We start from the raw sequence: 17,045 nt of genomic DNA, 5'->3' as shown, positions 1-17,045 counted from the left end.
TTGTATTTCCATGGAATTTGCTCCACGGTAATTATCTATTATTGTCGTAAATAAGCAGCGATCCAATGGAGTCAATCAGCGTGCCTCGTGAACCCAAATCACATGGTACCCACCTAATAACTTTTTAAATTATACCGTTTCAATACCCATATAAACAAATGCGAGGTATATTGAGTAGTGTATACTTTACCTTCATAATGGTTTCAGCTAATAAAAAATTACTAATTTCAACCACAGATTTCGTTGAAATTTTTCAGTTTCCTGCTGGTTGATAAATTTGTTTTACAGTAGACGCTCTCTTAACTGGACCGACCCAGGGCCCGATAGCGAAAAAGCCGGCTAAAGAGAAGTTATATATATATATATATATATATATATATATATATATATATATATATATATATATATATATATATATATATATATATATATATATATATATATATACATACCTAGTACATAAGTAAACTCAGTTCCTAAGTAAAATCATACACCTAAGTAACTTCACTGCTAACTTAGAATCAATGAAATGTAGGTATGAACTCATGCCTCTAGCGAGATAGCGAGTGTTTTTGCCTAGAATTTTCAGTCATGAATTACATGAAATTATTAAACATAAAGAGTAAATCCACTCACGAGTAGGCATAGGCGGTAAAACTTAAAAAGTTGAAGCCTAAGTACGGTCGCGATAAACGGTGTTGCATAAGCCGTAGCTAGATTTCAGATTAGGTAATTCACAAAAAAAAATAAAAAAAATACTAGATGTAAATCGCTCACTCCTTTCAATAACGTCATAAATCAAAAATCGTCAGTTTTCAGTTGTACATGTTTTCGGAATACCCAGAAAATGTACTATATCCCAGCAAAAGAGGCATATTTTTAACTTGAAAATGTTGTTATGCGTTTTGAAGAAAAGGTATTGTTTAATTATATTTTTAAATATACTAAATATCTTTCAAATGGAGAAAAAACCTTCAGGTTTTACCTAAAAAGGTCTGTTGCACAGTAAAAAGTTCAATAAGTGGCTTGATATTTATTTTTCATACATTGTAATACATTTTTAAACTTTAAAAACGTTCTCCTGCAAAATCATTTTTTTTATTTATGACGTTCTTGAAAGGAGTGAGCGAAATATCAAGCTTAAAAACTATTAATGACCTCATATAATCCTATACAAAATAATTCATTCTGAATACGACTCTACTGACCTTTTAAACTTAATACAATTAAGGAGTACCCCCAAGAAATACAAGAAGTACTGATACTCCTTCCTCCAATTACCAAAAATTTGTTACCTTAACAATAATTATGTGTCGGGTTGTGGTCCCGTGGTTAGTGTCGCGGACTCAAACTTAAAGTCAAAGTTTCTCGGTTCGAACCCACTCTACCACTATTTGATACCAATTTCTAATAATGAGCTGCTTAGACTCGCAGAAATAGTATGAAATTGAAATTTTTGTGTAAATAATAAAAACACAAATATTTTTTATATTCAAAGCATTTACTTTGTGGTCAAACATTTTAATTGATATTAGTAATGTTAGTAAATAACCACTCACCGACTACTTCTGTCTACCGGTTTCGAGACGTACCCGTCTCTTGGTCAGGACATACACTACAATTTAACAATCATGACGTAACATTGAACCGATCAGCTCCTAACTCAACTCCTCCCACTTCCCAGAACCTACCCCCTTCTCTTTGAATCCTAATATAGTTTCCAACCTGCGTTTATTTATATTACATTTTTTACTTTATTATTTAGTTTCCCAAAAGCATGGTGGGACTAACAACTCGCTCTGCATGTTTTGCATGTGTAGTGATAGTGTATGTGAATAGTACTAAGTGGGTGTGGTGTAGTGTTGTTCGCATGATTGTTAAATTGTAGTGTATGTCCTGACGAAGAGACGGGTACGTCTCGAAACCGGTAGACAGAAGTAGTCGGTGAGTGGTTATTTACTAACATTACTAATATCAACACAAATATTTTTTTTTTTTAAATCCATATTCTTAGTAACACATAGTGAAGCTGCAGACATTTTTCCCAACTCCCTATCTGCCTATAAGCAAGCTTTAAGCAATAGTTTTCTGTCAGCCAGACTATTCATGTAATTTTTGTAATGTAGATCATACTTTCTTGTTATTTTATGTATTCGAATGTTCTTGTCTTATACTTATAACAACTCTTTATTTTTTATAACTTCAATTTTTAATAAATTTTTAATAAATAAATGAGTAAAAAATTCTCTCTTTTTTGCATGCGAAGCCAATCGGATGTGAGTAATGATTCTCTATTACTTGACAATAGAAAACTGGCGACGGATATTCTCGTCAATCTATAGTAATTAGTTGTACAATGAAGCGTCATTATTGGCAAACACAATAAATTGCTACCAGTTGTGTATAATTTGATATGCGTTCAATGCGATTGTCATGCGACAAATAGCTGGTATTGTGCATTATGTGGTCAAATTGCGATGCGTTTAGAAATACGGTATGGGATGTGTCGCGCGCTGTGAGGAAAATAAAGTAGGCATTTAAAATGTTGGATAATGTAACCAATTATTGTGGCACAATATCAAATAGGCACATATTACATAATATTAATTATTATTTTACAACAAAATATCAATTATTATATTAAACCATATCCGCTCCCTAAGTCTACAAACTGTCTCCAGGCTTTTCTGTCGGCTGGAACATCCGTTTAAAAGAGGCAAGCTTGATGACGGTTCTCGGGAGGCATGCGGAGTACATGGCCAAGCTAACTGAATCGCCTTTTCTTGACGACAGTTGTGACCAAGATTTGCTGCGTCCTACGCCTTATCTCTTCATTCCTCACAAAGTCAAACTCTCCGCAGACTAAAATTCTCCGCAGACACCTATTCTCAAAGCTTAGTACACGGCTGCTCTGGGCCCTTGTAAGGTGCCATGTTTCACAGCCGTATAAGAGAACAGGAGCAACGCAGGCATTGTATAGGCGGCATTTGGTCTTTACCTAGTATAAATCCGACCTCCAGACAGCCTTCATATAGTTAAACAAATACCTACATTTCATAATACCTGCTAAATTATTTACTAGGCAGAGAGAATAGAACGCCATATCAATCTGTATTTGCAACCATTCTTCGCTTCTTCTGCATTCATGCATCTCACTCCTTTCAACAACGTCATATATCAAAAAACTTGATTTTTCAGGAGATCGTTTTTAAAGTTTAAGAATATAATGAAATTTATTAAATATTATTTGTTTATATTATTTTTTGACATCTCATCAAAGATGAAGAAGAATATGGAAGTCTGGGCATTTACGGGGCTTACGACCGTCATAGGCTGGTTTAAGTGATCACTTTACACACGTGTAACATTCACCAATTCTACCCATTATTGACAACCACACTACTCAAATTCTTGGAAGTTCTATATATATGAACCAATTTAGAAACCTTGTTCATGAATCACTAGAACTTCACTAGAGACATCTATTGGTGAGATGTAAAGAAGCTTTTTATTAAGCAGAAACTCTTATATTAGTATGTGAGATCCGAATCCTGGATTATAATCACACACATGAGAAACGCCAGAAAATACCATTTTCATTTTTATTATTAAGCTTATAATTTGACCAGATAATTTATTTACAACATTTTGAGTGTGTCCAAATACTTGTTCACAAAATCTGGATTATCTCCAATTACAGGAGTTATAACTCCTGTAATTGGAGATAATCCAGATTTTGTGAACAAGTATTTGGACACACTCAAAATGTTGTAAATTTATTAAAAATAAATATCAAGCCACTTATTGAACTTTTTACTGTGCAACAGATCTTTTTAGGTAAAACCTGAAGGTTTTTTCTTTATTTGAAAAATATTTAGTTTTTATTTAAAATAAAAATTAAACAATACCATTTCTTCAAAATGCAAAAACAACACTTTCTGCTCTGTAGCGGGTAAATATTAAGTTTAAAATATGCCGTTTTTGCTGGGATATATGTAGTACATTTTCTGTGCATTCCGAAAACATGCATAACTGAAAATTGACGATTTTTGATATATGACCTTGTTGAAAGGAGTGAGCGATATGTAATATGTTATTCAAATAAGATGTAAATAAATAAGTAAATAAATAAATAAAAACATTTTAATAAAATTTCAAAAAATATTTTTCTTTTCTTTACGTAATTGCAATATATTAAATAAATAATAAAATTCTTGTTAAATTATTATTTCGAATGAAGTGATTTCACAAATTTAGGTTAATGTGATATACAAGTAGTCCAAGTTCTAGAGAAAATTAATACCTTGGACATCAATTTCATTAGAACTTATAGATTTCTGAGAAGAGAAAATAGACAATAATATTTTATTTTCAAATCGATACAGAATCAAAATTTGCGAAACACAATTTTTGGTAGTCATCGTTTATTCTGAGAAAATTTGGCAATTCCTTCCGGTAACTAAAATTACCAGAAAAAAATGTGGTGATATGTTTATTAACTCTTCCACAGCTAAATAAAATATGCTTTTGTATTACCTAACGTCCAAGTGACTCTGAAATCTAGCTACGGCTTATGCAACACCGCTTATCATGACCCTACTCAGGCTTTAACTTTATAAGTTTTATAGCCTAAGTGGGCATAGCTCGTGAGTGGATTTACTCTTTATGTTTAGGGTTACTTTTGTATATCATGGATAGAATGGTGAAAGTTGTACGTGTATGAATTGATCACTTAAACCAGCCTATGATGGCCGTATGCCCTGTAAATGTCCAGACTTTCATATTCTTCTTCATCTGTGTTGAGTTGTCAGAAATACAAAAAAAATATTTAAGTAAAATTTCCCTAATAAAATTATAAATAATTAACGTTTTGTAAAGGAAAAAAGGTTATACCCACATGATAATAATAATAATAAATTTGGATAACTTATATGGCGCCATTTTCGTAATTTACTACCTCAAGGGCGCTTCAATGATGATTTTATAATATGTACCCACTTATGATAAAATCAAAAAAATATGTAATATATTTATTTTCAAGCATAATACTAATTTAAAATTGCCCTGGGCCCAGGATATATCGCCCTGCCTTTATGTTAGTAAAAATAAAGATAACACTGCGTCGATACCATGCAGTGCCCTATGCACCATCAGGTATGAATAAGGGTTAGAAGACGAATAAATGATTTACATGAACATATGAGTAGGTATTACCTACCTGTATAAAATTATTCCCGCACCCTACCTAATGATGTATATTATTGTCTATGGCTGTCGATCTATGCGTGCGAAGATACGCGTCATAAACCTGCAGTCATGCATAAATTAAAAGACGCATAAGTGCGTGCGGTCATTAATTTAATTTTAAATAAAAACAATAATAATAAACTGAAAATATGTATTATGATGCTTTTTTTAGAATTTTTTTATTGCGTCTAAATCCATGTAATAACACTGGCCGACAATTTACAACTTTTATTTTGTAACTGGCATGAAAATACCTGATCTTTATGCACTTTGCATAGCTAAATTCAAAAACGAAAGCAAAAAAAATGTAGCACGTCAGATTTTTTAGTTATGGATATTTTTAATTCTGATATTGACTAAAGTTGATCTTTTTTTTTATGAATAAATATACATATAAACATATAATGTTATCGTATTCAATGTTAATAAGTTAATATATTTCAATACTTTTTTTGTAATCCCTTAGATCCTATCCCTTTATGTATCTGCTTTATAGAAATGCAATAGTAGCAATGTGAATTCGTTTTGTGACGTCATTCGCTGCCAACTTACTAAAACAACGTATTTACGAAGGCGAATTTAGCAAAATAAATTATTGATTATATCGGCTGTTATAAACACAAAACGAGTCTTACACAATCCTTTATAGGTTGAGTGTGTTAAATTAGATAGATATTCATCCCGAGCGATAATACCCTATACCTACTACACATAGTAGAGTACCAGTCTAGGAAAATATTTTTGAAAAAAATATTTAGTTATTTTTTTTTATTGTAACTGCAGACATTTGGTAGAATTCCATATTGAATTGTTGGGTAATATATCTAAAATTAAACAAGGTTTATTTGGTTGAATTCTACATTTATTTATGTATATGTTAATACGTGACACGTTTCGTCTTATTAAAACACTCCTATCAAACACTGGAGTGTTTGATAATGAATGCCCTAATAAGACGAAACGCGTCACGTATTAACATATACATAAATAAGTCTAGAATCCAACCAAATAAACCTTGTTTAATTTTGGACATATAACCCAATAATACTTACTTAATACCACTATTTCGATAGAAGAATAAGTGGTATTTACCATGTAAAAGTTAAATTTAAAAAACTAAATTGTAATAATTTATTATTAGATTAAAACCAATATTTTTAGCTTTTCCACTTTTTTTATTTGACCAGCGACCGGGTTTCGTCGTTACCGACATCATCAGACCAGTCTGATGATGTCGGTAACGACGAAACCCGGTCGCTGGTCACATAAAAAAAAGTGGAAAAGCTAAAAATATTGGTTTTAATCTAATAATAAATTAAAAATGCAATTCCATCACGAAGTGTCAGTGGATAATATAAATCTATTAAATTGTAATACACCTTGAGTCCTAATATCGCTCACTCCTTTCAAGAACGTCATAAATCAAAAATCGTTAATTTTCAGTTGTGCATGATTTCGGAATGCCCAGAAAATGTACTATATCCCAGAAAAAGAGGCATATTTTTAACTTCATATTTACCCGCTACAGGGCTGAAAGTGTAGTTTTTGCATTTTGAAGAAAAGATATTGTTTCATTATTTTTTAAATATACTAATTATTTTTCAAATGGAGAAAAAACCTTCAGGTTTTACTGAAAAGATCTGTTTCACAGTAAAAAGTTCAGTTAGTGGCTTGATATTTATTTTTAATACATTGTATTATATTTTTTATCTGTAAAAACGTTCTCCTGAAAAATCAAGTATTTTGATTTATGACGTTCTTGAAAGGAGTGAGCGATATGTGCATCGTACATCTCCACTACTATTAGTATTCTCGAGGCGCCTTCGACCCAGATGAGTGTATGCAAATGCGCTCTTGTATATTTATCTTCCTAGATAATTTGCTAAAACAATCATGTGCATACATACATGGCTCCTGCTAGCCTGGGAACGTTAGCAGGCAGAATGGGAGGCTAGGCTTGGAAGGAAGCCAATTGTTAGGAGGAAAATAATACCTTGGATGGCTATCATTCGCTGCTTCAACCCATGTTCAGTGAAGCCCAAAAGTTTTCTTCCTGTGAGAAATTATATGGAAAAATTTTAATGTTCATTTATATCTACAACATTTAAAGTGAAATATTCATTTTCAATTGGTATGGGTGTTTGTGATGTATTTTTCACATATACCTTCCCTTTCCTAACTATCCTACCTGCAGATAAGTATTGGCTTTATATATTCCTTTCAAATAAATGACACAGTAATAGGTATAAGTTCACAACAGCCATCTATGCTGGATTAAGAAAGCTTTAATGTAGCAGAGACTCTTTTATTTGTATGCAAGATCTGAACCCCGGATTATTTTTACATACTGAGAAACGCTTGAAAACATTATTTTTTTTAAGGTAGCATTTAATTTTACCAGTTATTTCATTCACAATATTCATAATAACATGCTTTTGAAAGTATAGATTTATTTAATATATTGTTATCCACTTTGAAATCTGTACTTTCTCAGCATTTCTTCTCCATGTTATAATGGTAAATTTAAACGTTGTGTTTCACTCTCTCTCGCTGCTCGCTGATAGTGTGTGAAGGAGACGTGTGCTTACTATTTTTTATTTTATTATTATTTTATGTTTAAGACTTTTTGTTTCTTTATTGGTGTATTCATTACTGTATTTTTTGATTAAATACTGTATTTATGTATTAATCATGTTAAAGGCATTAGCCGTTCAATAAATAAATAAAATGTTGTGAAGACACACTCAAATATTGTAGTACAAAATCAGTATTATTATTGATATTACTAAAAATTGAATAATGGCCATGAAACAGTTTATTGTCGTGTTACTTCCTTGTGTAAAAACCTTACATTCAATGCATAAATATAACTTACCTAGGTGATTTTCTATCAGTAACAAAACAACAAAAAAATCCCGGAATCTTTTAAATCCCAAATAATACATTTCCTCGTAAACATAAATACACAATTCATGCGTTCTTTCAATACGAATCACCGTAATATATTGGAATGTTGATAACTCGTTGTCAAATTATAATATTTGGCCAATCCTTTCAACAGCGTCATATATCAAAAAACTTTATTTTTCAGATCGTTTTTAAAGTTTAAAATATAATAAAATGTATTAAAAACAAATATCAAGCCACTTATTGAATTTTTTACTGTGCAACAGATCTTTTTAAGTAAAACCCGATTGTTTTTTTTTCATTTGAAAAATATTAACGATATTAAAAAAAAAATTAACAATACCTTTTCTTCAAAATGCAAAAACAATACTTTCTGCCCTGTAGCGGGTAAATATTAAGTTAAAAATATGCCGCTTTTGCTGGGATATAATACATTTTATGGGCATTCCCAACTGAAAATTGACGATTTTTGATATATGAAGTTGTTGAAGGAGTGAGCGATATGTATTTGAACTTATTTCTTGAAAAAACCGTGTTATAAGCAAAAATTTCGAATGCGTTGAATGTTACCTGGGTTTAAAGAAAATTAAGTCGCTGGCTATCAAATATCCCGATTTAAGTTATGTTACAAGTTACAATGATTCAAAAACACAAGCAAAAGTGGTATTTATTGACTTGGCGTTTAATTTGTAGAACTCCATTTTAATTTATGTATTAATTTTAAATCAAACACAGATTTTTTCAGTCTACTAAGTTGTATTTTATTAACAAAAAACACATAAAAAATTATATTGTGACAATTGTTTCGCCTTGTTAGGGCATTATCAAACGAATGTCAACAAGGCGAAACAATTTTCGTTTCGACATTCGTTTGATAATGCCCTAACAAGGCGAAACAATTGTCGCAATATAATTTTTTATGTGTTTTCTGTTAATAAAATACAACTTAGTAGACTCAAAAAATCTGTGTTTGATTTAAAATTAATACATAAAGCAAAAGTGGTATTTACCAAGTAAAACTTACCTGCTTTTGATGCCTGCTTTTGCCTGCTTTTGATGAAGGCGTCCGCGATAAGCATGTCGATAAGCACTCCTGGACGCTGGTGATTTGCTATAATAGTGCAATAGTGGGAATTAACCTTTGGTAGTTAGCTAATAACTTTAGCGTGCCATGTACGAGACTTGAATTCCTGCATGGCCAGAATAACAATAAACAAGAGTTTACATGCACATTACTGATTACTGATTACTGATTACTGATTATTCAGGAACTTGATACGCCAAGTCAAACACGGCTTACAAATAAACGTAATTTTATTTAACGAGCGTTAATTTGCGTTAGTAATCGTTCATTTGTTTGATTTAAACAAAACGAAATTCAATTTAAAAAAAGTAAATAAATAAATATAAATAACAGTTCTTGCAGGAACACAACTCTAAAATTTAATTTAAGTTTTACTTGGTAAATACGAATATTTCTCAAAATCTATTGTGATACATTGCTCACTCCTTTCAACAACGTCATATTTTTGATTTGATTTTTCAGGAGATAGTTTTTAAAGTTTAAGAATATAATAAATGTATTAAAAATAAATATCAAGCCACTTATTGAACTTTTTCTGTGCAACAGATCTTTTTAGGTAAAACCGGAATGCTTTTTCCCGATTTGAAAAATATTCAGTACATTTCAAAAAATAATTATACAATACCTTTTCTTCAAAATGCAATAACAACACTTTCTGCCCTGTAGCGGGTAAATATTTAGTTAAAAATATGCCGCTTTCGCTGGGATATAGTACATTTTCTGGGCATTCCGAAAAAACGCACAACTGAAAACTGTCGATATTTGATTTATGACGTTGTTGAAAGGAGTGAGCGAAATGTTTCAACGCATTACGCAACATTTTCAAACACCGTATGTAAAGTCTAAATAAATTTCGAATGTAATATAGTTAAAAAAGAAAAAAAATGCAAGGCTTTTTCAAAACCTCATTTCTTTCAAAACCATATTTGTATTTATTTCGAAGAAAAACTTTTTTTTAATACAAAAATGGTTTTTTTAAACAAAAAAATTAATAACGTCAAATGTACTTGGTATTAAAGTTGCGATTAATCGTTTATTGGGATTTTAAACTCATATATTTTAATAATTACTGAAATTACAATAGCAGTGTAACTAATAACGCAATAAATAAAATGTTTAATTAATTTATGAACTTTGGTCGAAAACGTTAACGCAATGTGGGAGTGAATTATTTCGATATAAAATGGTTTATTTCTAATACAATACATTACTCGGAAACCAGTTCTTGTTATCAAATTGAAAGGAAAATCGTCATTACAAAACAATTCAATCCGTTTGAGCAATAAGTTTTTGAATACCTACTACATATTTTTTCTCTTAGCTAAATATTTACTCAATCTAGAATGGTAGGTACTTACCCAAATATTATCCAGGTGCCAAATATCACATTCGTATGCTTACGTTGGTAACTCTGTGACGGTCGCAGTGCTGACAACACTGCGTAGCCAATGGGCAATAATGGATTAATTTCATGATGTGTTATTATTGGCTTATAACATTTTGAGTGTGTCCAAATACACTTGTTCACAAAATCTGGATTATCTCCAATTACAGGAGTTATTTTCTTTTTTTTTTGACATCTCATCAAAGATGAAGAAGAATATGGGAGTCTAATATTATTATTATTATTATTATTATTTATTATTGGCTAATAAATTAATATGAAAAATCACAAGACTGTCGGTAACTAAAAGTAAGGGAGATATGAAGGTTTAAACTTTATATATTTTAATAAAACGAAAAACGTCGTCGGGTGTGTTATGGGGTGCATCCCTTTATGTATCTGCTTTATAGAGCTGTAATAGTAGTAATGTGGATTCGTTTCTGTGAGGTCATTCGTTACCAACTTACGAAAATAACGTATTTACGAAGGCAAATTTCGCAAAAGAAAATGATGAATGAAAATATTGATTATATCGGCTGTTATAAACACAAAACGAGTCTAGTACAATCCTTTATAGGTTGAGTATGTTGAATTCGATATTCCTCCCGTCTGACAGTCATCCATTCCCGAAATTGCAAAAGTACATATGTGCTACGGGATTGTATTCTTGGTGCATCGGCTATGCTTGTGGTTAGCCGGTATCGTAAAAGCTAGACGAATCTCTTCTTTCTAGTTGGGTGTAGTGTAGCCGGTCGGTCCCTAGTTCTGCCTAGAATGTTGCATTTCTTGTCCCGATGGTCTAAGGTTACGGTTATTACACACCGCGAGTTCGACTTAGAAGTATTAGAAAGACCGCCCTCAGCTTCGCTTCAGCTCTGTCCGTGAAAAATCGCGGAAGAGGAAGTCAAATTATCAGTTTGGATTTAAGTTTTGTACCGACATTTTTTGGTGGAACTGCATTTTATAAAAATAAAACAACAACAATATAGTTTTTTACACATTAATTTTATTTTACCTGCAACCGGATTTCGTCGTAACCGACATCATCAGATTAGTGATGTTGGTTACGACGAAACCCGGTTGCCGGTCTAATAAAATTCATATGGAAAAAACTACATCGTTGTTATTTTTTATTTCTATAAATTATTAGGTCTCCTTGGGCAGGTACGAATACTTGTGCAATATTTACCATGCAATGTTATATCTCCCACTTGTTTACTTCAACAATAGATATTGATAGTTTTTATAGAATTATTAAAAAAATACTTTTATGTACCTTGGGATGACAATTACAAAAATGGCACATAAGCAGTGACCCATTATTTGAAATAATTAAAATTATAATTATAAATGAAAACAGAACAAATTAAGACGAGTCGCTTGAACACGGATAACTCAGAACTCACGTAAGCTTGTTCTAGTGTTACCCCCCTAAGACATAAACGGACATACAGTACATACGTATGCAAATTTGTATTTATTCCTCTCTTGCGCGACCAAAATCTTTTTAAATTAACTACTTTTTAAAAAATTTTTTCGTCCTTTGATAGGAATAACCTTTGGAATTTAAAGTTTTATACATCATTTTAGAAAAACAGTTTTTTTAAATTAATTTATTATTGAATTTTGATTTTCAGTAAACAGTGCCTTATGCATCATTAGAAACTGATGGTCAGAAGATGTAAAGAATACTCACTTGGAATAAAATGGAAGTACGAAAATAATAATACTGAGTAATTTTTTTAATTAATACAATAAATGAGTTCAAAAACGGCTCTATCTACTATGAAAACTTCAATAAGTATAGTTATGATTGAATTTTTTTGTCTTCTTAAGAATAACCACCAAGAACAGGTTTTGATAGCAAATATATCAGTATTGTTACAATCCTTGTTTATTTTATCAATTTCGAATTCGCACATCACAACATTTGCCCGTCTCAATTGTTGGATCAGATGTTGTTGACAAAAATAATGGTCTGTTGGTTCTTCGATCATAAGCTCGCGCCGTGATCTTTTCCCCACCTAGCCGCGAGCGAGCGGACCGGTTCACATCGTGTGCATGTGTCCGACAAATTTTAGTTATTTCCCTGAATGGGTGCCGTGCGGACGTGCCTGCGCCGAACGTGAACGAGATATCTCGTATCAGCCAAGAACGATTCGCGTTAGATTAGAACGACCGAGATCTCACATTTAGTAATAAATAAACCATAGAAAATAGTAGAGTTGATAGCCTGGATTCCGGTAGTTTGCGAAATGCGCCAATACCCTGTTGATTGGGTCCGCGATTTAGGTGTTAGTTGAACTTGAAGTTTTGCTTTTACGCGGTAAATAAGTGGTGCAATAGAGAATTCTTCATTTCTCTGTGCAGATGACAGTGGTTCGTCGATTGCTGATTGCAGATCAGGGCGCCTTCGAAAGTTTTTGATATCTTTCGTGTTCTGTGTTGTGTGCAAAGAATGTTTTCGTGAGGTGTTTTGACTGGAGAACTGTAGTTTTCATCACGTGTCTCGGTTTTGTGAAGTCTTTGGCCAAAACCATGGTTTTGTAAGGTTGTTGTACGAGCGAAGTTTAATTTGTTATCACCTTCAAACAGCGAGCAACAGTTGGCTTCCGCAATGTTCTCACATGTAAGTTATCGATGTTTATCTTATTTTTATAACATGTACGTTAATTATTCCCAATGTTGGCAATGTTACACCCTTTGGGGACCCTTAACATGCACATTAGATATTCCAAATGCTGCATCATAAAAATTTGGGAACCAACGATGAATATTTTATTTATTTTATTTTATTTTATTTGTTCGGGAATTGTACAGCTTTACATATATAATGAACAATAGTTACATTAACAACAATAAACATAACATTACATTAACAAAAATAGTTACGTTAAAAAAAGCCAATTAAACAATTCCACATTTATGTTAAAATATATTTTAGATTTTGTAGGAAGGAGAATATAAAATAAAATAAATTATTTCTTGAATGTTTTTCGCAGATACTTTGTGGCACAATTTATAAACTTTAAAAATTAAACAACTTTGTTAAAACCACTTTTTTATTGGTACACTTTACCAACCGGGTTAGACAAGAACCTTGTCATCATCAGGGTTTATGTACTAAATTCTAAAACATTGAAATACTCATAGTTAATTACCCTTCCCTTACCAAAAAACTTCCACGCACTCCGTACACCATATGAAAATATGATTTAAAACATGATTTAAAAACTCCTAAATTAATTATTAATTATGTTTACATGGGTGATCTACATGAATAAGTATCATTGATTATTTATAAAGAAAAAATTAAATACTCCTATAATACCACTTGCTGAGTTTTTTTTTTATTATTATTAATTATTTAATAATAATAATAATAAAACCCTTATCCGCACCCCAATGGTGCATAGGGCACTGCTTCATATAAACGCAGTGTTATCTTGATCGTTTACATATGAAGGAAAGGTGATCAGCCCTCCGCTTCAGGTACCAGTCCAGGGTATTATTAAATTAATATTAGAGTGAAAAAATCACTTTTATTTATTTGACCCCCCCCCTGGGAATCGAACCCGGGACCTCCAGAACGGTAGCCGAGCGTGCTGACCATTACACTACGGAGGCGGACAACTTAATTAATTTTATTTAATATGGTTAAATTTTAAAAATATTATTCAATACAATTTCTACTTAATGCAATCTTATAATTTTAGTTGCGCTGAGCCTCTCCAAAAAAGAGACTGAGCTCTTGTGCTTGGAGAGGGACATTTTTATTTTTTATGATTATTTTTTATTTATTTCATTACACCGACTAGTTTCGAAAACTACATTTGTTTTCATCGACGGGTGAACATTTAAACTGTAAATAGTATACCTACTATAGTACTATTCACCTTCTTGGTATGAATTTTATGGTGATTATTATCATCCCTAATTTGTACCAATTTTTAACCTTTTTTTTCTCACCAAGTTTTGCATTTTTTTTATTCTTATACTTATCTTTTTTTTAATTAAATATCATTTATTATTATTTTCTATGTAATATTCTTATATTTTTTTATAAAAGGGAGTAATGCCGTAAATAAATGAATAAATAATATTTATGTTTTTCTAGATTCAAAGAGATGATTACAAAACATAATTTTCGCATAAATTCACACATCGCTCACTCCTTTTAACAACGTTACATATCAAAAAAACTTTTCAAAAGATTTTCCAGGAGATCGTTTTTAAAGTTATGAATATAATGAAATGTATTAAAAATAAATATCAAGCCACTTTTTGAACTTTTTACTGTGTAACAGATTTTTTCTTCATTTGAAAAATATTTAGTATATTTAAAGAAATAATCAAACACCTCCCTTTCTTCAAAATGCAAAAACAACACTTTCTGCCCTGTAGCGGGTAAATATAGTTAAAAATATGCCACTTTTGCTGGGATATAGTACATTTTCTGGGCATTCCGAAAACACGCACAACTGAAAATTGACGATTTTTGATATATTACGTTGTTGAATGGAGTGAGCGACATATATAAGACACATATACAGCACTTCAGCGAGTTTTAATTTTTAATTTCAATATTATCATAATAAAGAACCCGTTTTAAATATTTTTTTCACTCTAATATTTAATTAAAATTACCCTAGACTGGTACCTGAAGCGGGAGGCTTTCCTTTCCTTCATGTGTTCACGATCAAGATAACACTGCGTTTATATAATGCAGTGCCCTATGCACCATTATGGTGTGGATAAGGATTTAAAGAGAAAGGAAGAACCTTATTTATACTGGCGATTTTTTGACATTAAAAATATACGTTTTGTTTTTATCAATATGTATTTTATTTCAATTGATGTATCGAGTAACATGTAACAGGAGCTATGGCGTTATCAATTAAAAGTATCATAATAACCTGTTATCCACAAGTTGTAAATCAATTATATGTAAATAGGTAACTACTCCATTTTGGCACGTTCAACTAAAAAAAACGGATCTGCGAAAAGAGCTATATTCTAATTTCTCATTATTTTTCAATGAACGCTTTTTTAAGACTCAAAATTTCATTCGAATGGCCGAGCACCTTTCGTGTTAAGTACCTCGGAAACTATCGGCGAAATTGACAATTTATAATAAAAATTGATCAATTTATAATAAAACATCACTGATTCTTCACCTCCATAGTGAAGTGGTTAGTGCGCTAGGCTACCATGCTGGAGATCCCGGGTTCGATTCCCCGGAGGGTCAAAATAAATATTAGTGATTTTTCAGTCTAATATTTATTTAATATGACCCTGAACTGGTACCTGAAGCGGAAGGCTGATCACCTTTCCTTCGTGTATCCTTTCCTTAATGATCCAGATAACACTGCTTCTATACGACGCAGTGCCCTATGCACCATTGGGTGCGGATAAGGGTAAGAAGAAGGATTCTTATATTATTTATTGATTTGGCATTAATTTTGTGGAGTGACATTTTCTTTATTAAAAAAAATAATAACACATGTATAATACCACATATATTTTACTTCATTAGGTAGGTACACACGATTAGTTTCGAAAACTTCAATTGTTTTTGGTAAAAAAAAGTGAGTGGATTGAAAAACAAAGTCTTTTAATTTCTCTTATTTCTAAATAATATATTTGATTTTACTGATCATATCCAGGGGGCTTTAAATTTTAAAAAAATATGTTTTTTTTACTCATCCTACATAACTCACTAAACGTATCGATTTATATTGTATTAATGTTATCTTTTAAGTCAAATATTTCAAATAAGTCGTTCGATATCTCAATTTTTTGTTTCACTAATCCTAGCACCTTGTTTAGAAAATGACGCAATGTGTCTAAAAAAAAACAAATAATAATTTGCTCATGAATTATTACGAAAAAAATTCTCTGAGAAAATCATTTAGATATATTTTTTTTATATTGAAGAAAATCCGGTTCAAAAATATTAATGCGCTTTTTTCCGTACGATTGCTAAAATTACCAAGAAATTATAAATTATAAGATTTATACTTTATTTTATCAGTTTTTATTTAGTTTTTATTTTATCAGTTTAAGATTTATACTTTGATTTATATCAGTCATAGCAAATAAAAACCTATCAGCGGAAGCTAAACTGGCAGTGCACAACGGAGTCCTGGTTCCGACTCTAATGTATGGAAGTGAAACATGGAGTTGGCAAAAGAAGGATGAAAGTAGACTGAGTGCAGTCGAAATGCGATCTCTCAGAAGAATGTGCGACAAAACGATGTATGATAGATGTGCGAATAGTGAAATAAGGAAGGAATGCAAAGCTGAGATAAGCATTATCGATTAAATTAAGAAAGGTGTGTTGAGATGGTTTGGACATGTGGAACGAATGAGTGACGAAAGAACGGTAAAACAAATTTATCAGGCGAATGTTAGCGGGAAAAG

The 17,045-nt window shown here is 31.5% G+C and overlaps 1 protein-coding gene across 1 annotated transcript in view; it reads left to right on the top strand.

The window, feature by feature from the left end:
- Positions 1-12,701: 12,701 nt before the first annotated feature.
- The window catches only part of LOC148311532 (uncharacterized), a 167,082-nt gene continuing 162,738 nt past the window's right edge, over positions 12,702-17,045 (top strand). The window contains exon 1 of the mRNA XM_088256536.1: positions 12,702-13,251. Coding sequence (XP_088112662.1) covers positions 13,240-13,251 — 12 coding nt within the window. The 5' untranslated portion in view covers positions 12,702-13,239. The remainder of the gene's footprint in view (positions 13,252-17,045) is intronic.

The sequence above is a fragment of the Brachycentrus maculatus genome, unplaced genomic scaffold (assembly GCF_059751285.1).
Source record: "Brachycentrus maculatus isolate JH-2025_06_01 unplaced genomic scaffold, ASM5975128v1 h1tg000061l, whole genome shotgun sequence".
NCBI lineage: Eukaryota > Metazoa > Arthropoda > Insecta > Trichoptera > Brachycentridae > Brachycentrus > Brachycentrus maculatus.
Note: the sequence above shows the minus strand (reverse complement) of the source record. Positions and strands in the feature narration are given on the sequence as shown.